Below are 25,700 nucleotides of genomic sequence, written 5' to 3'. Positions count from 1 at the left end.
CTGCAATATTGGATTGAAGTTCATTCTCTGTCCTCCGTAGGCGTGTACTATGGAGGACAGAGAATGAACTTCAATCCAATATTGCAGCCAGCATGCAGCCAGCGGGTAAGGAAAGGGTGAATCAAACACCCCAAAACCCCGCCCCTATGGCTGAAGATTGTTCCCTCCAAATTCAGGTGACAGTGTCCCTTTAATGCTACAAATTCAACAAATGACCATTTTTCTGTTGTGCCTAATAATTTGGAACAGTGCCATTTGAGTTTTTTAGTTTTGAAAAATATACTGTTATCATTTGGAATTTTGTCCAATAAAATGTGATTTATCCTCCAACGGCTGATGACGGACTCATTTGTATCAACCATTTAAGAAAATTAGAGAAAAGAAAAAGCATTTGCATAATTTGGAAAGCGGTATAGTCGCTGCTTTGAATACTGCACCTAAGTTTAGTCAGGGTAAAAATGACTGGGTCGACATCCAACCCACATGCTCCTTGACACCAGGAAAAGTTGCCTATGCTTATAGTAATGATGTTGGGCTGTCCAATTGTGTAAATAAAAAATCTAAACAATATTTGGACAACTGATGGCACCATTTTTCAATCCAAACAATGATAGTCTTTTAATTATTAAGTGTTTGACCTCTCTGGATTCCAAGCTGAAATTAAAAAAAACAAAAAACACAAAACAATAAAATACATCCACCACGAAAGTCAAAACAAATATAACCACCGTTGTTTGTTTTTTTCTTTACAAAATTAAAACATTTAATGTCCTAGGAAAAACAATACAACATACACGGTTTCTACAGACAAGCAAAGTGAATTGAACAGTTTGGAAACATTTGCTCGACATTAAGAGGAGTTCCCAGAACACTTCTTTGGTTCTGCATCTTGACCGTTTAATAAAAACAGATTTTTTTTTCTGTAAGAGAATTCATGGCAAACAGTGATATAAATTCATATATACTATATAGCAATGATCAAGGGTGGTATATGAAAATAAACAAGTGTGGGGAGCAAAGGGGCTAGTCCCCATCACTAACTTCTGTAATGTTTTGTGTTAATAATGGCGGGTAACCTGCCCCGAGCTCACACCTTTTTCTCTAACAAGACCTGGTAAAATACCTGGGCATTCTATTCTGTGCACACATTCTTCATTTTTCCAAATACATTACAACTAGTGATGAGCGAGTGTACTCGTTGTTCGGGTTTTCCTGAGCACGCTCGGGTGGTCTCTGAGTATTTGTAACTGCTCAGAGATTTAGTTTTCGTTGCCGCAGCTGAATGATTTACAGCTACTAGCCAGCTTGATTACATGTGGGGATTCCCTAGCAACCAGGCAACCCCCACATGTACTCAGCCTGGCTAATAGCTGTAAATCATTCAGCTGCCTTGATGAAAACAAAATCTCCGAACACTAACAAATACCCGGAGACATCCAGAGCATGCTCGGGAAAACCCGAGCAACGAGTATACTCGCTCATCACTAATTAGAACAAATAAAAATGTCTTATTCTAATTTCATGAGAACACAAGGCAGAAATATCTTTAGGAGAAGTCATGAATGTCTGATCGGTGGGGGTGCGACACCGGTACTCCCGCCGATCAGCTGTTCCTGATGCAGGTGGCAGCAAAAAGTGCTCAGTTACGGAGCTGCTCAGTCTACTGATAGTGGCCACGGCCAGGTACTGCACATTCCCTCCCTACTTTAATCACTAGGGAGCGGATGTACCCTACTTACTATTAGACGGAGCAGCCCCTAAACTAAGCACTTTGCATCGTGCACTCATCGATCAGACATTAATGACCTTTCCTCAGGTCCTCAATGTTAAAGCCATGGACAACATCTTTAAGTCAATTTACCGATGTAATGACGAGAAGGGATTATGTACTGGAAACATATTTATAGAAAATACAAATCATCATGGGGGCAGACATGCTTCTGGGCTTTCTGTAAAGGGGTTTTTCAGTTTCAGAAAACACCAGTCCTCCGGTTGCATTTTTTTAAAAACTGCGTATTACTGCGCTCACCCACCCAGGCTGCAGCGCGGAGTCTCCACTGCTGATCTCTGTGTTGTCGAAATTATGTCAGGGATGCAGTTAAAGCCCCAGACATCAGGAGCAGTGGCAGAGTGCTCTGGACCAGGAGAGGTTGAGTAAAGCACGTTTTGTTTGTTTTTCTAAACAAACTGCAGCTGGGGTACAGGGATCTTCCAAAACTGAAAAAAAAACACTTCAAGGCTAAATTTGAATGTCCGTGTTTGAGTCTATATATGTGTCATTCTGCAATGTCCATATATATACGCCTAGGAGGCTGCTCGTTCAGGTCAATACTTCTGTAGTTAGTCCAGGCTCGTATACGAACTGTGAAACATGGAGAACTGAATTCAGCCAAAGTAACACTGGACCCAGAACATTAGTCAGTGGCCTGAAGTAACTGATAAGGAGCAATAAGACGGTTCAGCTGGAGACATAACAGGAGATGGGCTTTAGGTCAGCCATCAGCTGTCAAATGTCACATCCGTACCCGCCGCACATGCATCTGTTTTCAATAGTGTGAAACGCCGCTAGTTGCAACTTCTCTTGTGGGAACAACTGATCGGACGTTTAGAACTCAAAATTCGATCCCCACCCTCCTCCATTATCTGGGGGCTTCCTACACACATTAGATAGCAATAAGGCAGGTTCTGCTGACATTGATCTAATGTGTAAGGATAATTGTAGCGTACCCAGTATCTAGTTTGTGCTCCATTGAACCAACCCCAGGTTATAATTACGGGAATAATTACGGTAGGATGTCCTGGTTTGTCAGCCACACTATGAGGCTACGTTCATACAAGTGTAAAAAAAGAAAAGAAAAAAAAAAATTCCATCCAGAAAAAAAATGGAAGATTTTTCCTCTGTGTTGTCATCTACAACCCCTGGCAAAATTATGGAGTCACCGGCCTTGGAAGATGTTCATTCGGTTGTTTAATTTTGTAGAAGAAAAAGCAGATCACAGACATGGCACAAAACTACAGTCATTTCAAATGGCAACTTTCTGGCTTTAGGAAACAGTAAAAAATCAAGAACAAAAAATGTGGTAGTCAGTAATGGTTACTTTTTGTAACCAAGCATAGGGTAAACATTATGGAGTCACTCAGTTATGAGGGAAAAAATTATGCAATCATGAAAAACAAACAAAAACCACTCCAAAACATCACTAGTATTTTGTTGCACCACCTCTGGCTTTTATAACAGCTTGCAGTCTCTGAGGCATGGACTATGAGGACTATGAGTGTCACACAGGACTCTTCATCAATTTGGCTTAAACTTTCTCTGATTGCTGTTGCCAGATCAGCTCTGCAGGTTGGAGCCTTGTCATGGACCATTTTCTTCAACTTCCACCAAAGACTTTCAGCTGGATTGAGATCCGCACTATTTGCAGGCCATGACATTGACCTTATGTGTCTTATTTCAAGGAATGTTTTCACAGCTTTTGCTCTATGGCAGGATGCATTATCATCTTGAGAAATGATTTCATCATCCCCAAACATCCTTTCAATTGATGGGATAAGAAAAGTGTCCAAAACATCAACATAAACTTGTGCATTTATTGAAGATGTAATGACAGCCATCACCTGACATGCAGCCCATATCATCAATGAATGTGGAAATTTGCATGTTCTCTTCAGGCCGTCATCTTTATAAATCTCATTGGAACGGCACCAAACAAAAGTTCCAGCATCATCACCTTGCCCAATGAAGATTCGTGTTTCATCACTGAATATGACTTTCATCTAGTCATTCACAGTCCACGATTGCTTTTCCTTAGCCCATTGTAACCTTGTTTTTTTTCTGTTTAGGTGTTAATGATGGCTTTCATTTAGCTTTTCTGTATGTAAATCCCATTTCCTTTATGTGGTTTCTTACAGTTCGGTCACAGACGTTGACTCCAGTTTCCACCCATTCATTCATTTGTTTTGTTGTGCATTTCCTGTTTTGGAGACATATTGCTTTAAGTTTCCGGTCTTGACGCTTTGATGTCTTCCTTGGTCTACCAGTATGTTTGCCTTTAACTTCCCATGTTGTTTGTATTTGGTCCAGAATTTAGACACAGCTGACTGTGAACAACCAACATCTTTTGCAACATTGTGTGATGATTTACCCTCTTTTGAGAATTTGATAATCCTCTCCTTTGTTTTAATTGACATCTCTCTTGTTGGAGCCATGATTCATGTCAGTCCACTTGGTGCAACAGCTCTCTACAGTGTGATCACTCCTTTTTAGATGCAGACTAACGAGCAGATCTAATTTGATGAAGGTGTTAGTTTTGGGAATGAAAATTTACAGGGTGATTACATAATTTTTTTTCCTATGCTTGGTTACAAAAAGTAACCATTACTGACTACCACACTTTTTGCTCTTGATTTCTTTTACGGTTTCTTAAAGCCAGAAAGTTGCTATTTGAAATGACTTTAATTTTGTGTCATGTCTGTGATCTGCTTTTTTTCTACAAAATTAAACAACTGAATGAACATCCTCCAAGGCCAGTGATTACATAACTTTTGCCAGGGGTTGTATATGGCATCAATTTTATACAAAGCGGCATTGAATGCAATTTACAAGAAAAAAAACCAGTTTCCTATATTATTAAAGACAATGTATCTGTAAAAATAAACAAATGCTATACGCTTGATCCCTATGGAATTCCATTTTTTTTGCGTGCCCATAGACTATAATAGGTTTGTGTCATATGAAAGAATAGAGTGTGCTGTGATTTTTTTTCACACGGACATTCGGTCCATGTTTATAAAAAAAAAAAAGTCATCTGAACAGCCCCATTGAACAACATTGGTCTTAGTGCTGTCTGTGTGTGTCAGTTTTCTTCCATAGACAGAACTCAGGCTGAAAATACAGTCCTGTGAACGTATACTGGTGTGGGGAGGATGGGAAAACGAAGAACCAGCGTCTCCCTCTGTAAACAAAGCAGTAAACTATTCAAAGAAAAGACTTTTTCGTAATATAAAATACGTTGTGCGTAATATAAAATGAAGTCAGAATTTAGATGATTAAAAAGAAATAAACTGGTGAGATGAAACCAAACCACAAAGCAGGATGGGGAATGGGATAGATCAAAGGCAAAAAAAAAGTTAGATAAACAAGGTTAATGTAATGGGGGTGACCCAGCAAAGCAGCATGTGACCCATCCTCCATTTAAAAAAATAAAAAGCATCAGGGTATGTGCACACGTCAGGATTTCTTGCAGAAATTTCCTGACAAAAACCAGACATTTCTGCCAGAAATCTGCATGCGTGTTTATCGCGGTTTTTATGCGTTTTTTTCCGCGGTTTTTCCCAATGCATTAAATAGCGGGAAAAACGCAAAAAATTAATAAACATGCAGCTTTTTTTACCGCGATGCGTTTTTTTCCTGGAAAAAAACGCATCATGTGCACAAAAATTGCAGAATGCATTCTAAATGATAGGATGCATATGCATGCATTTTTTTATAGCGAAAAAACGTGAAAAAACCTGAACGTGTGCACATACCCTAAAATTATTATACTCTCCTTGTATATCGAGTTTAATACATTTTAACAGGACATATACTTAGCTCTGTGATAAAAGGGAACCTGTCGCCATGAAAATGCAGTCCACTCTGCAGGTACAATGTTAGAAAGCAGGGGCTATCAGTGACTAATAGGTTTCCTTATACAAGAATGCATACAGAGATGGCCCATCAATCACTTATATGACCGCCCACTGGACCGAAAATCAAATAATGAAAACACAGGTTATACAGAATGTTTTCTCACAATATATAACAATCTGCTCAGCTCCTCCTGCTCTATAACATCGTGCCTGTAGAGTGGACTGCATTATCCATGGTGACAGGTTCACTTTAATCTGTTGCTGATGATTATCAGTTACTTAAAGGGGTATTTCCATCTTGCACATTATTTTCTGAGCATACACCATAAATGTCCAATACATGGAAGTCACAGCTAAACGAGTGTAGCATAATTTTACACCGCAAGAAAATCCACCCAAAAAATTGCATTTTGTACATGCAGATTTTTCAGGGGAGTTGTTGTGGACTTGCTGCAGCTTCCAGCTTTTTGCAGAAAGATGAAATCCCCATCAAAGTCTGAGGATTGGCTTGTGGCATACAATTGTTCAGAGAGTAAACCCACCCTAATGAGAAGGAGGGTCCTAACTTTGGCTGTATTGATACATGACCATTTAACTGCCTAATACAATTTTGTGCTCCAGTGTCGTACCCCAAACCAGGGAATACGTGATAAGGCCATGTTCACATAGAGCAGATTTACTATAGAAAAACCTTTAGCAAATCTCTTATAAAACTGGAAAAATACTTATTCAGATTAAAAACTCGAGCAGGTGAGATTATTTGAGATCAGCATCGCTGCATTTCAGTTAAAATATGTATATAAATGCAATAGTAAATGCAGAGAACATGTATAATACACACAAGCATGCCCCACTGCACGCCTTATACCGGTTCTAGAATTTCTACTTAATTCAGTAATTCTACAAAATCTGTAAAATGGAAATTACTAATATGGTTACATTTGCCCACTGTATTAAGGCCAATCTGCACATAAACTTGTGTGTATGGGGCCTTATGCCCTGCAATGACAAGACTGTAGAAAACTGCAGCATTTTGCCACAATTCCAAAGCAATAATCTGCATGGGAGACTAGTAGCTGCGATCATCCGCTCGCCATGTGCTACACGAAGCTGGGCTGAAGCCCTCCTGTGTGTAGCAAAACTCATCATCTTCTATTAGTGTTGGCCAAGGGCCAGCGTTCATAACAGATCAGCAATGACGAGCAAGGAGGTCATTTGCAGACCCCGGTTGCCAACCCATTGGCGCCCTGCAATCATGTGACGGGCACCGATGGGCGTGGTTTGTGATGCGCTTTTAATGTAATCATGTTAAATGCCGCTGTCAGAGATTGACAGCAGCATTTAACATGTTAACAGCCGCGGATGGATCATGATTCAACCCGCGGCTGTTAGTGGCACATGACTGCTAACCAGATCAGATGTCGTGTGCCGGATAAGATGTGAGCTCAGAGCCGGATCCCGTACCTATACGCCACAGGTTGTGAAGGGGTAAAATTGCATGGACGACGGTGCGCTCTTCTGGCATGCAGTCGCCACTCAGTAGGACTCTTCCCTAAGGCTGAGACAGGTGGCTGAATAACTTTGACAAGGATGCAATGCTCAGGCTGGCTGGCGGCGCTCCCGACCAGTGTGTGACAGCATGTATTTCTATGAAGCGGTTACGCTCGGGTCGGGAGAGCCACCCGCCAGTCCGAGCATTGCATTACGATCCTGATCCTAGTTACACAGCCGTCTGACACTTCCCTTAGGTCAAGTTCAAACTGGTGTAGTTCATGTTGTGTATACGGACCGAAAAGCCAGGACTGACTGTGGGTCTCATTACCAAAACCTACTGCCTGATGTGTCTATGAGACTATAAATTCAGGGCAGGAGACCCATGATCACTAAACCAGGTCTAATAGAAATGAATAGGAAAAAGCTACACAAAATAAATAGCTGCATCATCTAATGTCAGAAGCTCAACTTATCTGCAATTAATGTTATAGTCTCACCTTTGCCTAAAAGGTCATCTCTTGACCACTGCAGCCAATTATTAGCATCGGTTACCCTTGCCATACACCATTAATGTCAGTTACTGGCTGCAGCGGTCATATGTGTACACGGACGCCATCTTTGCAGTCAAGTACACAAAGACTGGCAATGAGCAGCAGAGCAGTGGGGAATATACTGTAGCTAGTGTGCACCCCATTTTATACCATTTCCTGCCACTGACCACATTTTTATTACGGTACGTTGAAAAACCACTTTAAGTGATGTAAAGTTTATAAAAGTTATATAGTAGAAATTTTCTAAAAATAAAAATAAAAAAAAAAAAATCACAATAGTAAACAAAATACTTAAAAAGGGTTAGTTGTGCGCCAATCACTTCCACATTGAGAGGTGAGCGGGCCTGGTGACACCACATCTACCGATGACCTGCTGCAAACGTGCGTGCGATCAGCAGGAATCATGCACCTTACGCTGTGCACAAACGTTTCCACAAAAGTCACATCTATGTAACATGTTTCATGCTGTAGTCCCAGGCCAAAATGTCTGCATACACTTTATACATTTATCTACTTGGGTTACACATGAAATATATGCAGAGCATAAAAGGTGGATGCAGAAAGTGCTCCGTCCTCTTCCGTGTTCTACCCTGAATATAAGTACAAGGCACTGTATAGAAGAATCTCCGCTGGCCACGGTTTGGATCATAGCCCTCTATAGACAGTAATAACAACGCAGGGCTGGCAAAAATATATTGTACACGTATAGATATAGTTATATATATATATTTTTTTGTGCAAATTACTCCTAGAACGGAACTTTCAATATGTAGTTTCTTAAAATCTCTGATCAAAATATCTCTCCCAATACATAAAAATAGCTTCCGAGAGGAAAAAAGTGCAAATTTCAACATATGAACAAGGTATGGGGAAAGTAGCATGAGAAATAGTCAAAATGGGGATGGCTGTCAAATTATTCTGTCATTTTGATATATTTATAAATTACCCCCAAAAGAAAAAAAAAGGGAAAAAGAAAAAAAAAAAAAAACTCAAAACCCCACACACACTGCACAAGCATACTAATCCCACAACATCGCACAAACAAATGATGAACAGTACCACACGGGACAAAATTATAATACACAGAAATAACCAAAAACAATTAGGACAGTGAGGCGGCATGACAAAACTCAGGGGGACATAAAGCCTACGGCCATGCAGCATATAAAATTCGGTTATTTTTATATTATCCATATATATATGTAGATATTTACAGAATATATTACACCATCTATACAACAATAAATCTTCAAAACATCCTCAAAATAGTGTTATGTGGTTTACAAAAAATAGCACTGATTACACCTTCTTATTTTCTTACACGCATGATCGACCTTTGGTTCTAGAGATTCCTGCAAAGACCTGGTCACAAAAATGCCAAATGTAAATGACGGGGGATTTGGAGAGAAGCTTTTTAGAGCTTAAAACACAAAATTCAGGAATAATACAATGCACAGGGTAGGACTTGCAAACCCCTTAGTCACAGAAAACCGAAAGTGCAGAATAAAAGTTGTGTTTGTTTTTTAAAAAGGATGATTCTTTTTTTTTTTTCAATAAGTACATTTTTGAACTTTATAGGTTCTTAAAAAGGATTAATCAAATTTTTAATAAGTACATTTTCGACTTGTATACGTTCCTCACTCCTGCCACTTCTCACTTCTACAGAGCAGGTGAAGGTGCCCATACATCTTCAATAGTTGTCAGCTTACTGCTTGTTTGCTGTGCCTTCTGACCCTCTTCACGATATACGATATAAAGAGTATCATGTGCATGTCCTATCCTAACAAGCATGACGAGTGCATATCTTAGCCGGTATCTGTAGACGTGACTTAATCTCTGAATGTGAAAATGAATGGCACTGGGATAAATCTTTAAAAGAGGGAATTCTCAAGTTGTCGATTGAGCAGTTCAGGGCAATGAAGTCTCCTTACAGTTTCTTTACATGCAGATTTCAAGCAGGGTGGGATCTCCTCCTTCTGTAGTATTAGTAGAACTATAAGGCTCAGCACAAGTTCTGCTAGCACATTTAGCCATAAATGGTTTGTCCGCACTGTTATCCTTGTATTTACACATTAAAATAACAGGGCATTTCAACCAAGCACGCAGAAAACAATGGACTGGAGAGAGCTGAATGGGATGTCAAGAGTTAACTCCTCTTCTGGAAAGTAACTACCATGCACTCTCAGCCAGACACTAAAGGCAGAGCTCCATGGAAACCAGCTGTACACCATGAATGACAAATGGTTTTGATTCAAAGATTTTACGTCAGAACTCTGCTGAGAAATGTTGTGACTTGTTAAGTTCTCACACTATTTCTGCCCAGCTATGTCAAAGTGGTTGGAGCTGAGGCATGACAGGGGCATGGTGAGGTGAGTTCACACATGTGACTCATCCGACACTCCTGATTCAGTAATTCAGCACAATGCCAGTCTTGATAAATTGGGGCCAAAATCTCTAACTGTAGAAGAACAGCCGCAGATAGCCTTACAAAATTGCTTATTTTCATGCTGCCTAACAAATTAAAGCTATTTAAGAACTTGAGAACACTTCTTAACCCCTTTCTGACCTCGGAAGGGATAGTAAGTCAGAAGTCAGATCCCCTGCTTTGATGCGGGCTACGGTGGTGAGCCCACATCAAAACCGCGCACAAAAGTGCACGCAATAGCGGCAAGTGGAATCGCGATCCACCCGCCGCTATTAACACGTTAAATGTTGCTGTCAAACGCTGACAGCGGCATTTAACTACCGCTTTCGGCCGCGTGGCCGGAAATGCGCTCATCGCCGACCCCCGTCACATGATCGGGGGTCAGCAATTCATCAGGATAGTAACCATAGAGGTCCTTGAGACCGCTATGGTTACTGATGCCGGCTTGCTGTGAGTGCCACCCTGTGGTCGGCGCTCATAGCAAGCCTGTAATCAAGCTACATAGGAGCGATCTGATGATCGCTGCTATGTAGCAGAGCCAATCAGGCTATGCCAGCTTCTAGCCTCCCATGGAGGCTATTGAAGCATGGCAAAAGTTTAAAAAAAAAGTTAAAAAAAAAAATGAAATAAATTAAAAAAAAATATAACAGTTTAAATCACCCCCCCCCCCCCCCCATTTGCCCAATTCAAAATAAAACAATAAAAATAAAATAAAATATACAAATATTTGGTATCGCTGAGTTCAGAAGCGCCTGAAATGAATTGAAATGCAATAACGGGCGATCAAAAGAACATATCTGCACCAAAATGGTATCACTAAAAACGTCAGCTCGACCAGAGATCCCGAAAAATGGAGACGCTACGGGTATCGGAAAATGGCATAATTTTTTTTTTTTAGCAAAGTTTGGAATTTTGGGAAGTTTGGAACTCGTAATGACCTGGAGGAATCATAATGTCAGGTCAGTTTTAGCATTTTGTGAACCTAGCAAAAAAGCCAAACAAAAACCACGCATAGGATTGCACTTTATTTGCAATTTCACCACACTTGGAATTTTTTTCCCATTATCTAGTACACGTCATGGTAAAACCAATGATGTGTTTCAAAATACAACTATTCCCGCAAAAAATAAGCCCTCACATGGCCATATTGACGGAAAAATAAAAGTTATGGCTCTGGGAAGGAGGGGAGGGAAAAACGAACACGGAAAAACGGAAAATCCCAAGGTCATGAAGGGGTTAAACACAGGTTTTTGGATCACTTTTTACACCCGCTTGCATATGGAGCTCAGTGGATGTTCCAGTGCAGCCGCTATTATCCCTCCCTCTTAGCACCCATACCTGTACCCTTCACCTCCTGTCACATGGCTTTATTTGATGTAATGCAGCTCAGAAGTCAAAGTGAACTGAAGGTGACCATACGCAGGCTCTTCTTCGTGTTTTGGGGCCTCCTCTCTCCCAACGCTGGGGGTCTAACCATTGGACCCCCACCAATTCCTAGAACTTAGGCTCTGAAGAGCCCTGTGTGAATGGAGGGGTGGTTAATCATGTATTCCTCCGCTTCATTAATTCACTCTCTATGGGCCCAATGTCGACAGTGGAGAGCGTAAAGGTGTCGGAAGGCATAGCTGTTGGCAGAATAAGCATTATGCTGACAATTATGGAACCTGGATGGGCACCTTAAACTGCTTAGCCCACTACTACAGTGGTCAGGAAGAGGTGGCAGGTGAAGTGACTGGTTAGTAAGACAATTTCTCACAACATTCACTTTGCTCACCTGACACTCCAGCTTGCCAAAGACCAAAACAGTAAGAATGCAAAAAGAATAGTACATTTGATTTGGTATCCAATCCGCTATGTGGGTATAGGGCAGTGTCAGTCATGTATGACCCACACCAAGGGTACATTTTGTAGAAAGTCTTCGACTTAAATAAGCTGTGATACCCAGCATATGCCTTGGCTCTTGACTGCTTCTCTGATGCACTAAGAAAATCTGACCAATGTCTCTGCACGGCTACGTACACCGCTTCCTGAAAAGCGCACACTGCCGCCATCATCACTGCCGCCAAAAACATATAAAACACAATGATAGCAAGGGGCTATCCAGATAATTACAAGAGATAAAAGCCTGAACTTGTGCGTACATATACATAAGGGCCACCCGTTAATTTGACACTCATGTAAGGTTCACTTCCAATTTAATGACATGGAAATAGATCCTCAGGGGACTACTGATCTTACTGAGGGGCTCAAGAGAACTGAATCCTATGTAGACGTAGAGTAAACTATAGTCTTATAAAAGTCCCTCAGATTAAAGAACAGGAACTGGGGATCTTTTGTGTCCCAGAGATGACAATCAATGTATTATAAATGTCTTTAATTGGAAAATCCCATTAGAGGGATTGTCAAGGATTAGACAAAACTTTTATTTTTGCTCCTGAAACAGCGCCACTCTAGTCCATGGGCTGTGTCTGGTATTGCACCTCATCCCAAGGCTAAATAGTGTATTAGCTTTTGTAACATAAAGCAGATTTTTTCTCCAAATCATAGAAAACCCCTTTAAATGTGACAACAGGTAGTTATTTTCTTGTTTTAAATTTCAAGAAGATAAAAGAAAAAAGGCATGAAGCTTACTTAATGCATATGAACTTGTTCTCTGCATCCAGTGAGAGACAGGTAAACACACGGGGTTATACACCACGTGGTGTATATACAAAGTGGTAAAAGGGACTAAAAACTGGCATAGCATCTGAGATGCTAACATTGGAAAAAGATTAGCTTTGCATTAAAACCAGCACACAAGACACTATTACCACAGGGAGGTGAGGCTTTGCAGGCATCTCTAGGATCAGAAGATCCCCCAAAATATAATAATTCACCCCGACGCTGACCACAGGTCATGTCTGTGTTATAGCAGGACCAACAATGCAAAGTGTTGGCTGCCAGCGAATAAGCTCCACCATCTCGTACCAAACATTCATCGTGCTGCTTTAGTAGTGATCATCAGCCGCAATACTGTCCCTTAATACTTCCATCCAGGACCTCTGAAGTGTCCACCATAAGTCAATCCTATAACTGCTGGACTTTAGAGGAATCGCTCATGCTGTCAGTCCTATGCCGAGATAACTGCTGCTGGTGGGATGGAGCAAAAGTGCCTTGTTGTACAGGAAAAGAGGAGAGGATGAGCTGAGCAGACTGGTTTCCGTGAACTAGCCTGGAGGCCTGAAGAAACAGCAGAAACAGGAAAAATCACCGACACTTATAGGTTAAAGTTCCTAAAATACCAACCCTCCAAACACAACCTTCATGACATACAGTAACACTACGAGTGTAGCTTTGGAGGAGGACATTACCTGTAAGAACTGCTGCGGCTGCTGGCCTAGCTGTGCTTGCTGTTGCTGCACAGACTGCAGCTGCTGCAGTTGCTCTTGCTGGCTCTGTTGCTGCTGGGTAATGGAAATGGTCTGCGGCTGTTGCTGCTGAGTGGCGAACGTTGGATACGCAGTCACCACCGGCCCCATGAACATTGTGCTAGGAACCATGACTGCCCCACAAGCCACTGGTGTAGTCACAAGTTTGGTTACTATCTGTTGCGCTTGTGAAAACCTGTAATAAATTTAGGATTGTATGTAAATTCCATATTTGCTGTAACGAAAGGTCAAGAGTCCAGCCTACAAAACACAGTAGGCCTTCAAGTCTACAAAGACAGCCATGGTTTTCCCTTCCTGCCTTCCATCCTGACAAGGCCTTCATACACTTCTGCATTTACAGACGAGCGATCACTTTTTCACCTGTTACCAATGGCGGCTTTCTCATTACTCACCTTATCTGTCGGTCTTGAGGAAATGTGGTAACAGCTCCCTGGTTATTCTGCTGCATGCTGGATGGCATCTGCACCATACTGGCAGAGGATGGCTGAGAGATGACCATGGTGTTGTAGAGCGGTGCCTGGCTGGACATGGATGTCTGCTGGGAATGTCCTCCATGTAGGTTCTGCTGGCCCTGTGATAGGAGAAGGTCGGCTTAGAGACCAGAGCACAATAGATCCCTGCCATTCCTTCAGAGACGACGCATGGTACCTGGCTGTTTTGCATGGACTGCTGCTGGAGCATGTGCGGAGCTCCCATGTGGCCGGGGTTCATGGCCCCCTGCAGCTGGTTGGTCTGCACCACTTGGCCCTGCATCGTCAGCTGCGGCAGTTGCTGCATGTTGGAGCAGTTTCCAGATGAAACCTGCACAGGTCCAAAGTTTAAGCCAGGGGTGGGCTGCTGCAGAAACATCTCCAAGACAAAAATAATTCTATATAAGAAGCAATATACAAAATAGGACATCAAATAGGGCAAGAAAAAAGGATATATTATAGAATGTGTTCAGAAAATAAATAAAAATCAGGATTGTTCCGTATGGGGAGAGATTGCCTGCTAGTTTCCACATAACTGTATATGCAGAAATGTGCTCGCATCACTTGTTCTTAAACCTGGCAAAACCCAAAATGAAGTGAGAAAATAAAAAAACAAAAAAGATTGTATAGGTCCGGTGAATGTCATCTGTTAGTGATCCATCACATTAAAGTATACCTTTTATTTTTTTCTGGATGACTGACAGATGCCAGCCATAGGCTCCTATCTAAAAAGCTCGATTTTTTTTTTTTACTTTATGTTACAAGAAAGATTGCACAAATCTGACTTAAAGGGGTTTTCCATTTCCAACATTCCATCCAAAATACTCAACCACACAGTAAAAATCATCCAACTAGTTCCTCGCCCTCCCCAGGCGCAGTGCAGTGTCTGTGCTCCGGTGACTGCTTACAAGCTGTGGTCAGATTGCGCTGCTGTGTAGATGTATCGTTACCACTGCAGCCTGTAATCAATCATCAAAGGAGAGGCGGACACGCAGCGTTGGACCTGGGGAGGGCGACTACCAGATACATTTACTATTTTTAATACAGGGACAAGGATTTTAGATGGAAAACTTTAAAGAGGAAATCTGCTGCAACAAAATTGAATAATTAAAGGTAATTTGAGGGCAGGTTTTTGCCACCTAATCAGAGAACAGAATAATGTATTGAGATTGACCCAGATTCCAGTGATGTGTCACTTACTGGGCTGCTTACTGCAATTTTGACAAAAATCACAGTTTTAGCAGCAGGAGATTATCACTAGAGGACTAGTTATCCGGCCGCCAGGTAGTTCTCCATATCATGGGCTCTGTATAACCCCGCCCACATCACCCATTGGCAGCTTTATGCCTATGCACAGTTCATATAGAAATCTGCCAATCAGTGGTGGGGTTGGTGTTATACAGAGCTCAGTATTTAGAGAACTGCTAGATCTACAGCAGATAAATCAGGGATTTCAACAAAACTACAGCTAGGAGCCCAGTAAGTGATATATCGCTGAAATTAGGCTCTCTGCCTCTACATTATGCTGCTCTTAGATGAGGCAGTAAAAACCTAATGACTGATTCCCTTTAAGGGTGGACATAAATATATAACAAGCATTCATAAATTTCTCAGAGTGTTTTTGGACAGTAGTTTAGGACATTTGGCATAAGGCCCGAATTAGAGGGTGAATGTGTTATATGTATGTGCATCATGCATTTAAATTTACAAAGGACAAACATCTACTTTCCATCATTTTGCCCAGTCTGAATACAATTCCACATTTATTCTCCAGTAATAATGGATGGAGTTGGATAATTAAAAAATAAACCTTGCCTCCATCAACTCCTCATTACTACAGGTTAATTGCTGTTATTTCAGTGGGGATACCGTTGTCATTAAACAGTATGCAATATAAAATCTTGTCGTTAGAATGGGAAAATCATTTATAATGCAAATGTACATAAGGTAGAACCACAGGCCAGTACCTGGAAACCCTGACCGTGCACCATCTGCAGCTGCTCCTGAATCTTCCGCAATTCCTCCTGCTGCCGGTGGATGTTCTCTTCTATGATGCGCGTCCTTTGCTCCAACTGATCCTTAAGGTGCTTCATGGCTCCGAACTGTGCCGTAAACTGAAATATGGGCTGAAAATCATTAAAAAAAATGGCAACCGCTCAAACCATTCCAAAACGCACTTAATAGGGTTGTAAAAAGAAGAAACTGAAGACGTCTCCACCCCAGAGACACATACAAAGCTATACATAGGATGTGGGACAACACTGCGGCTCACCTGACTTATCCCCGTCTGCAGGTGGATGGCAGGAGCGGGCTGCTTCTGTACCGGCTGAGATAGGGACTGGTTCAGGGACTGCGAGCTTATTGACTACAAGGACAAATAATAAGCACATAAATACGACAGAGGACTATATATTAGGTTACTTTATCATTCTGGCACATGACGAAGCTTCTCACCTGGCTGCTGATGGAGGAGCGCCTCTTGTCCATGCCCGACAGAGCTTGTCGTGGAGGTGTACCGGTATCTGTGGGAATCTTGGTAGGTGTAGCTGGAGATACGCACAGAGGAAGCCGGACAGAACATTCATTTAGGACACAAGACAACATTGTCTGCTCAGTCTAGAGAATAAATCAGATGACTCTAGAAGAGCTTTTTAATCTATGGCTTCTCAATACTCAAAAAAGCTCTACCAATCCCAAAAGTTTATTGCAGCAAGGTAGTTATGGTGCTCAAATATATTAAAATCTAACCTTTAATAATAATGATGATTAAAATCAAATATTGACAAGAACAAACAACCAGACATTACACTACAAACAACAAATTACACCCAATATTGAACACACAACTTCTATGGGTATCTCACAATTCAAATATTGCTCAGATGAGTTCCTAAATGCCTAATGCCAAAGGTCACTGCTATACTATGATATCGCTCAAGTTGTATGAGTCTATTTGGCTGAGAGACTAATATTTAGGAACTCATCTGAGCAATATTTGAATTTTGAGATACCCATAGAAGTTGTGTGTTCAATATTGGGTGTAATTTTTTGTTTGTAGTGTAGTGTCTGGTTTGTTGTTCTTGTCAATATTCGATTTTAATTATTATTAAAGGTTAGACTTCTCAATACTCACATGATGGATCGGACACTGCTGTGTGAGAAGATGACTTGATGGAACTCTTGGATGATGGAGATGGTGTCCTGCTGTCAAACCTTTCCAAGGCGTCCTTCAGGCTGTCCTTATTTATATGATTGTCTGAGGCACTGTCCTGATTCTGAAAAGACACAATCAATGCCATGTTCTTCTCACACACTGTGGACTGTGCAATGCCCTGACATTAACTATGGACCAGTGGGGTGTATCTGTCAGGAATACGTGGCTCCACTGATACTGGATATTATTAATGCTTTACATCAGGAACCAGACTCATTTCTGACAAAAATCATGTGTGCTGGATATACAAACCACACAGAATATTGCAATGCAGATATACATATTGGTTAAATTAGAAATAGACATTTTAACAAAGTTATTCAAGAAGCAAAGATCCTGTAAGTCAAGAAGACAAATGACAAGCACTCACTTTATCCGCCGAGATGATTGCTGGTGGGGAATCTTCAATCCCAAGCTCGCGCCTCCTCTCCGAGCCGACCTCCGCATAGCTGCAATACCAAGGAGAGAAATTAGTTAACACAAAAAACATGATCCCATTCCTCGTTTGCATATACATACTGTAAGTAGAGATTCACCGCACTCTCCTTTTTGTATGCAAACAGGCTTATACAGGTAGTGCTTTAGACATAAGCACTGACATGAAAAGCTGCAGGGATTTGTGACATAAATAATTTAACGTTTCGACCCTGCCAGGATCTTATTCATAATGTCGTAGTGGAAAAAAAAAGGACAAAAATCCATAAATACCATGGTGCAAATATATAGTTACTAAATTATTTACATAAGCCTTTCATTCCACCAAAAAATACACAAATAACTGACAAATCCCCCTGGACGCCCCATAGTGGCATCCACAGGCTCAATTGTCGAGCCATCTGGAAAAAACACTCAACATCTTCCAAAAAAAAAACAAAAAAACCTCCTGCTATGTGCACACGTTCAGGATTTCTCGCAGAAAATTCCTGAGAAAAACCGGACATTTTCTGCAAGAAATCCGCAAGAAAACCGCATGAGTTTATGCCGCGATTTTGCCGCGTTTTTTTCCGGACACTTCCCAATGCATTTTGTAGTGGGAAATCCGCAAAAATACCGCAAAATTAATGAACGTGCTGCGGTTTTTACCGCGATGCATTTTTTTCACAGAAAAAAACGCATCATGTGCACAAAACATGCGGAATTCATTCTAAATGATGGGATGCTTATTGTATGCAGTTTTTTTGCGGTTTTATAGCGTTTTTATCGGGAAAAACCGCAACGTGTGCACACAGCCTAAATGTCAATGACCCGTACACATCAATGACCCACAACAGGGGCCTTGAAGCCACATCATCTCTCCTAACCAAACCAAACTTCAGAACAGACTCAACCAATGTAGGAATACAGTCCTGCACGAAAATGTCTATTTGAGGATGACGTCTATATTCAAACATTCCGGTGTTTTCATGCATTTCCGCTCTTGTCCGTCTCTTGCAGGAGTGAGCCGAAGGTCACTAATCCATGTAAGTCTATGAGATTCTCGTTCTGCCTCCCATAGACTTGCACTGACAGCCAGTGATGTAACTTATGACTTCCGGCCAGTTAGAAGCTGCGCTCACAAGACGGCGCCGTGTGACTGGAGAGACTCTGAAAACCGGTGAAGACGCCGAAGGGCAACTATATGACTAGGGCTGGAGAGGAGGCTTACGTTCAAAACACCACTCCAGCAACTAAAAGAAACAAAACTGCTGGAGTGGCGCTTTAATGTATTTACTACAACGTTTTGATAATTAATTTCATCCTGCAGAATGTTATGTTATTCTTCATACACATACATGTGTACACACATACTTGCATACACAAAAGGGCACATTTATTAAATGGAAAAACAAGATGGATTTGTCAAACTATCAAAACGTAGTAAAATAAACACTATTTCCCAACATCTCGACCATGAATTTGAGTAGTCACGCATACCAGGATAGGGATGAGGAGCCAGGCATACCAGGATAGGGATGAGGAGCCAGGCATACCAGGATAGGGATGAGGAACCAGGCATACCAGGATAGGGATGAGGAGCCAGGCATACCAGGATAGGGATGAGGAGCCAGGCATACCAGGATAGGGATGAGGAGCCAGGCATACCAGGATAGAGATGAGGAGCCATGCAGACCAGGATGGGGATGAGGAGCCATGCATACCAGGCTAGGGATGAGGAGCCATGCAGACAAGGATGGGGATGAGGAGCCATGCAGACAAGGATGGGGATGAGGAGCCATGCAGACCAGGATAGGGATGAGGAGTCATACAGACCAGCATAGGGATGAGGAGGCCATGCAGACCAGGATAGGGATGAGGAGGCCATGCAGACCAGGATAGGGATGAGGAGCCATGCATACCAGGATAGAGATGAGGAGGCCATGCATACCGGGATAGGGATGAGGAGCCATGCAGACCAGGATAGGGATGAGGAGGTGATGCATACCGGGATAGGGATGAGGAGCCATGCATACCAGGATAGGGATGAGGAGGCCATACATACTAGGATAGGGATGAGGAGGCCATACATACCAGGATAGGGATGAGGAGGCCATGCATACCAGGATAGGGATGAGGAGGCCATGCATACCAGAATAGGGATGAGGGGACAATGCATACTCAGCTTATACTCGAGTCAATAAGTTTTCCTAGTTTTTTTTGTGGTAAAATTAGGTGCCTCGTGTTATACTCGGGTCAGCTTATACTCGAGTATATATAGGGTACATAAAATTATGCCGTCATTTATATATGTTCCTAAATAGTTCACTTGCAGATCTTACCTTATGACGGTGTGTGTGCACACTATGAACTCGGGTCTGGAGTTCCACTGATGGTAGGTGATATAGTAGCGAGTTTGCAACCAAATCCACTGTTGCCCCTTTGTCAAGAATCTATAGTAACAAGACTTGCCTTTCCCATACTGCATTACTATAATAAAAAGGGGGAAAAAACAATATGAGACCAGAGATAGCGATCGGTTTTTACTGACCAACTATAATGTAAAACTACAATTAATGAGGAAGGTACAAAAGTTTGTAGGTACAGACACACAGCGGCATTGCCCATAGGGATAAAGAACACATATCTTATGGCAATAAGGTTTTTTTAACAGCTCTCCATATAGGACAGTGAAATCTGGTGCACTTTCCTATGAGGCCAAAAAAGAAAACCTGCAGTCACACACACTGGCCAAATAAAGGTAAAGGGCATTCTTGCCTTCTGTCCAGTGAATGTTGCTGTCTGACAACTTGCTTTAACATAACATATATGCTGGGAAATATTCCTGCCACATACGGTAAATCTATGGCTGAGATGCAGTGTGCATTGAGCCTTACTCATTAACCCTTTTCCAGACATGGTGATTTCTTCAGTTTTGCGCTTTCATTTTTTGCTCCTCCGCCAAGAGCCATACAGTTTATATTTACCCGTGAACATAGATGTATGAGGCTTCATTTCTTCATTTTTGAGGGACAAAGTTACAGCTTTGAATAACACAATTCAGTTTACCATATAGTGTAATGTAAAGTGGTAAGAAAAGAGAACAAGCTGAGTGAAAGAGTAAAAAAAAAAAAAAAACAATTCTGCACTTATTTTTTGGATTTTGGTTTTCACAGTGTTTATTTTGCTCTTAAAAAGACCTGGATACAAGATCCCCAGTACTACAGTATGTAGTGTAATGGATATTCCCATATGAAGCCCAGCCAGAGGTTGGTCTTCATAAAAGGACTAAGATAGCAATCATGGGGGTGTTCAGCAGGCCCCCAGCTGCCCTGGAAAACCACTGACTTTCCGCGTTCACATCTAAGCAGCATTTATATGGTTAAAATAGAGGTGATTAAAGCGAACTAGCGCTGGTCATTGCGCTTACAGGTAGATGCCGGCTGTATGATACAGCCGACATCTCCTCACTATGTAGGGGCTCAGCTCCTGACTCTGGTCCAAACAACCCCGCATTTCACCTGTGACGAACATAAATGTGACAGCTCGATAAGGAGTTAAAGGGTATTTCCCATTTCATCCATTCATTATGGAGACCAGGATTGCTGTGCTTATGCACTGGCTAAAAGGGGCCATGGTTACAGATGCAACCTAGCGGCCAATGCTTTGTCATTCCCATAGCAATATATACCGCATAGCACAGCGGTTTATGGCACTTGCATGAGTCCCGAGTAACAAAAACTTGCTCGCCCAGAGTAATCCCCTCTTGCAGCTGATGCACACATCCATGAAGTGTGGAAATAAGAAAACCCTTTGAAACAAGGTCATTAACTCCTGCAATAATCATAAAATGCTCTAAAAATAGTACTAAACTACTTACAATGTTCATGGCATTTTGCAAGATTCTCCAAGTCGTCCACGTGGTAGTAATCATAGCCTGAAGTGCCGAGAACCTCAAACGGCAAATATCCAATTATTGGAGGAGCCCTAGATTACAAAGAAAGACATCAGCTAAGTGTATTGAGAGGACAATATATACGGTATTAAAACTAAAAAATCACATACATAAAATACATATACACACACATACATATACAGACACACACATATATAGGAATATATATAGCATACAATACACAAGTTACTTTGGCAGACAGCTTGTAAATTGTGTATGCACAATATGTTCATGTTATTCTTCCAGCAGGGAATAAGCAAAGGACTTCAGTAATTCATGTCTGCTTCCTGACCCATACTGTACAGAATCAATTTTGCAGCGGAAAGGTGACTGAAGCTAATAAGAAGCATAAAGGACTCAATTCTAAAAACATACTGTATATTATACTCTAAGACGTTTTCAAGCAGCTTAAGGAGGTACCTAATCATTCAAAAATAATTAACTTATAGCCACTACTCTTTATTATTTACATGGTATGCACTATAAAAAATAATAAAAAGAGTTTTCAACTGCATCTGACATTTACCATTCATAGATATTGAATGGCTCAGTCACATGGCAAAACAATTTAAAAAGAAAAAAAGTGTGATTAAAAAAATATTTAAATTATACCTTATATCGAACATCAGCTTAGAAATGGCAGTGGGAGTTGGATTACATATAACATTCATGAATAATAAAAAGCACAGTACACAAAAGACTAAGGATCTAAATATGGAGATTTGTAGAAAGGTTGTGCAATTAAATAAATTGACTTTCTGAGGGGGGAATAGTATTATAAGGGACCCTGACAGCTGAGCCACAAACGGCAAGCATCAGACACTGGCAGCATGATTTCAGCCAGGTATGTTTGCCAATGACTGACAGGTCTCTTGTCATACACTCATGCACGTAGGCAAAGACCTGTCACTCCAGGGTAGTGGGTGAGGAGAAGCTGCCGGGGACTAGACTAGCCTCCCATGAGGTTCAGTCCCTGGCAGGTTATATAGTACATTTTTCTCTGAAACAACACATCTTTTCAAAGAACAGCATCATGGTTGAACCCATGCAGCTAGAACTTGATACAAGAAGAACGTCATGGCTGAAACCATGCAGCCAGCATCTGATACAAGAAGAACGTCATGGCTGAAACCATGCAGCCAGCGTCTGATACAAGAAGAACGTCATGGCTGAAACCATGCAGCCAGCGTCTGATACAAGAAGAACGTCATGGCTGAAACCATGCAGCCAGCGTCTGATACAAGAAGAACGTCATGGCTGAAACCATGCAGCCAGCATCTGATACAAGAAGAACGTCATGGCTGAAACCATGCAGCCAGCGTCTGATACAAGAAGAACGTCATGGCTGAAACCATGCAGCTAGCGCCTGATACAAGAAGAACGTCATGGCTGAAACCATGCAGCTAGCGCCTGATACAAGAAGAACGTCATGGCTGAAACCATGCAGCCAGCATCTGATATAAGAAGAACGTCATGGCTGAACCCATGCAGCCAGCGTCTGATACAAGAAGGTGGTCATAGCTGAAACCATGCAGCCAGCGTCTGATACAAGAGCGTCATGGCTGAAACCATGCAGCTAGCGCCTGATACAAGAAGAACGTCATGGCTGAAACCATGCAGCCAGCGTCTGATACAAGAGCGTCATGGCTGAAACCATGCAGCCAGCGTCTGATACAAGAGCGTCATGGCTGAAACCATGCAGCCAGCGTATGATACAAGAAGAACGTCATGGCTGAAACCATGCAGCCAGCGTATGATACAAGAAGAACATCATGGCTGAAACCATGCAGCCAGCGTATGATACAAGAAGAACGTCATGGCTGAAACCATGCAGCCAGCGTATGATACAAGAAGAACGTCATGGCTGAAACCATGCAGCCAGCGTATGATACAAGAAGAACGTCATGGCTGAAACCATGCAGCCAGCGTATGATACAAGAAGAACATCATGGCTGAACCCAGGAAGCCAGCGTCTGATACAAGAAGAACATCATGGTTGAAACCATGCAGCCAGCGCCTGATACAAGAAGAACATCATGGTTGAAACCATGCAGCCAGCGCCTGATACAAGAAGAACATCATGGTTGAACCCATGCAGTCAGCGTCCGATGCATGGGGCCTGTGGACCGGGAAGCATGTATCAACTTGTGAGGTTCCCTTTAATTATGGAGAGCTGCCTAGCTGTAAACCAAGAAGAAATACTCATCCTACACAAACATCACTCACAGGCTCCGTGATCTACCTACCTGTGGTCTAAGAAGAGGAACTTCCATTCCAAGCTGTGCCTAGATGTGAACTCCTCATTAGGCTCCTCCACAGTGCACATTTCCTGGTGTCAGGGACAGAAAACAGCACTGTGACAATCTGCATCAATAAACACAGGACATGCTGTACTTTTTGTTTCAATTAACTGAACACAAAACAACTTTCCAAATCACTAATCTTTGGCTTCTACATGTATTTAGAGCAATGAATCACCATGGTACCAGGCTGCAAAGAAAATTAGCCTGATCCTGCAGCTATTGTCTCTTCCATCTGTCCCTTGCTACATACATGGTAGATGGAGAAGTTGAGGATGGATGGAAGACAATGTCTGCAGGATTGGGTTAGTATATTGTGTCTCCTGTTAATAAGGACACAATTTTTGGCAAGAAAACAGAAGTCACATTTTTTGCACAATGCTTAATTTTGTCCATTTTGTAATTTATTTTTTTTATTTATTTTTTTACACCAATTTTGCCAACTTGAATTGAAGCAATATAAGGCCGGGGTCACACTTGCGTGTGCAATGCGAGAAACTCGTGTGAGTCTCTGGCATCAAGTCCCGGCAATGCCGCCGGCGGTTCGGACCGGAGCGTTCAGCTGCATAGAAATACATCTCGCATTGCACATGCAAGTCTGGCCCCGGCCTTAGCGGGAGGACTTGAATAGTGATGCGACAGATGAACTAATTTAAGCCACAACAGTGACTGAGTACATTCTGGCTCCGACATCTTACTCCACCATGATTATGTTTTTTCATTGTATGCATCATTGCAATTACAATAAATTCTAAGTTTATACAGGTTTTTTATTTTACATACCGTATTTTCTTATTTAGATAAATATTTTTCAAGATATATTAATCTAATATAGTACAATCATTAGGGCACTTCCAGGGCAACCAATTCACACCCCTGTAATAGGGGCATGAGGTGGTGATGGGGCTTACAGTAAGATAGCCCACCCCCTCTGTAAAACAACTTAGATGCTGAGGTCACTATGCATGGTGCCATTTAAAGGGAACCTGTCTGCAGGATTGTGCTCAGTAAACTACACACAGTGTCAGGTCGGCGCCGTTATACTGATTACAATGATACCTTGGTTGATGAGATTCGTCTTGCGGTTGTTTAAGCTTCATTTTCAGTTTTAGGTTAATGACATGCTCGTGCTCCAGTGCGACCTGTGGGGGGGGTCTTCATGTGGTGCTCTGATTAGGCATTCATAATGCAGACTGCTGACAACAACAACAACCACAAGACGGATTTCATCAACCCAGGTATCATTGTAATCAGAATAACAGCGCCGACATGACACTGTGTAGGTTACTGTGCACAATCCTGCTGACACGTTCCCTTTAAGTTGTCTGTGTCTCATGTCGCCGGTAGACTGATGTGTAAGATGTATAACACAACCAGCTCCAGCAAGTAGGAATTTTTTCTAAGGAAGCAAAAGAAGAGCAGCAGATATTTATGCCCTGAAAGTGATCACTGCAAACCTCAGAGAAGACATACCTTAATAAACTGAGGTGTAGCTAGCCGTACAGTAGCTACAAAACACACTTGCTCTTCATACGTGGGCCTAAGCGACCTCTGTAATGCTCCATCAAAGCCATTGTGTGTGGAGTTTGGTACTAAAATAAAGCGAAGGATTACTGTAAGATCTGTATACAAGCTCTTATCTTCTACAAGGTATTGTGGAGGCCCCAATCTTTCACCATTCAGTCTTTGTTAATACACAATGTACCCCATTAGAGAATATGACCATAAAAAACCGTGGTCCTGTGCTTGGCATCTCGCTTGCAACTAGTACGGTGGCTCAGTGGTTAGCACTACCGCTCTGGGGTCCTGGGTTCAAAT

The 25,700-nt window shown here is 41.8% G+C and overlaps 1 protein-coding gene across 2 annotated transcripts in view; it reads right to left on the bottom strand.

The window, feature by feature from the left end:
* Positions 1 to 9,227: 9,227 nt before the first annotated feature.
* Positions 9,228 to 25,700, bottom strand: part of CLOCK (clock circadian regulator) — a 99,780-nt gene continuing 83,307 nt past the window's right edge. The window contains exons 10-22 of one of the 2 annotated variants that reach the window (XM_069744459.1): positions 25,356 to 25,474; positions 23,829 to 23,911; positions 21,508 to 21,614; positions 19,970 to 20,117; positions 17,584 to 17,662; positions 17,133 to 17,274; positions 16,454 to 16,545; positions 16,272 to 16,364; positions 15,967 to 16,113; positions 14,178 to 14,378; positions 13,922 to 14,100; positions 13,452 to 13,704; positions 9,228 to 13,320 (exon numbers count right to left, since the gene is read on the bottom strand). In XM_069744459.1, the coding sequence (XP_069600560.1) occupies positions 13,168 to 13,320; positions 13,452 to 13,704; positions 13,922 to 14,100; positions 14,178 to 14,378; positions 15,967 to 16,113; positions 16,272 to 16,364; positions 16,454 to 16,545; positions 17,133 to 17,274; positions 17,584 to 17,662; positions 19,970 to 20,117; positions 21,508 to 21,614; positions 23,829 to 23,911; positions 25,356 to 25,474 (1,796 nt within the window). In that variant the 3' untranslated portion in view covers positions 9,228 to 13,167. Of the gene's footprint in view, positions 13,321 to 13,451; positions 13,705 to 13,921; positions 14,101 to 14,177; positions 14,379 to 15,966; positions 16,126 to 16,271; positions 16,365 to 16,453; positions 16,546 to 17,132; positions 17,275 to 17,583; positions 17,663 to 19,969; positions 20,118 to 21,507; positions 21,615 to 23,828; positions 23,912 to 25,355; positions 25,475 to 25,700 lie in introns of both variants that reach the window. The other variant, XM_069744458.1, reaches the window with a different exon arrangement.

The sequence above is a fragment of the Ranitomeya imitator genome, chromosome 1, assembly GCF_032444005.1.
Source record: "Ranitomeya imitator isolate aRanImi1 chromosome 1, aRanImi1.pri, whole genome shotgun sequence".
Classification (NCBI taxonomy): domain Eukaryota; kingdom Metazoa; phylum Chordata; class Amphibia; order Anura; family Dendrobatidae; genus Ranitomeya; species Ranitomeya imitator.
The sequence above is the reverse complement of the archived record's forward strand: the minus strand, read 5'-3'. Positions and strand labels throughout refer to the sequence as shown.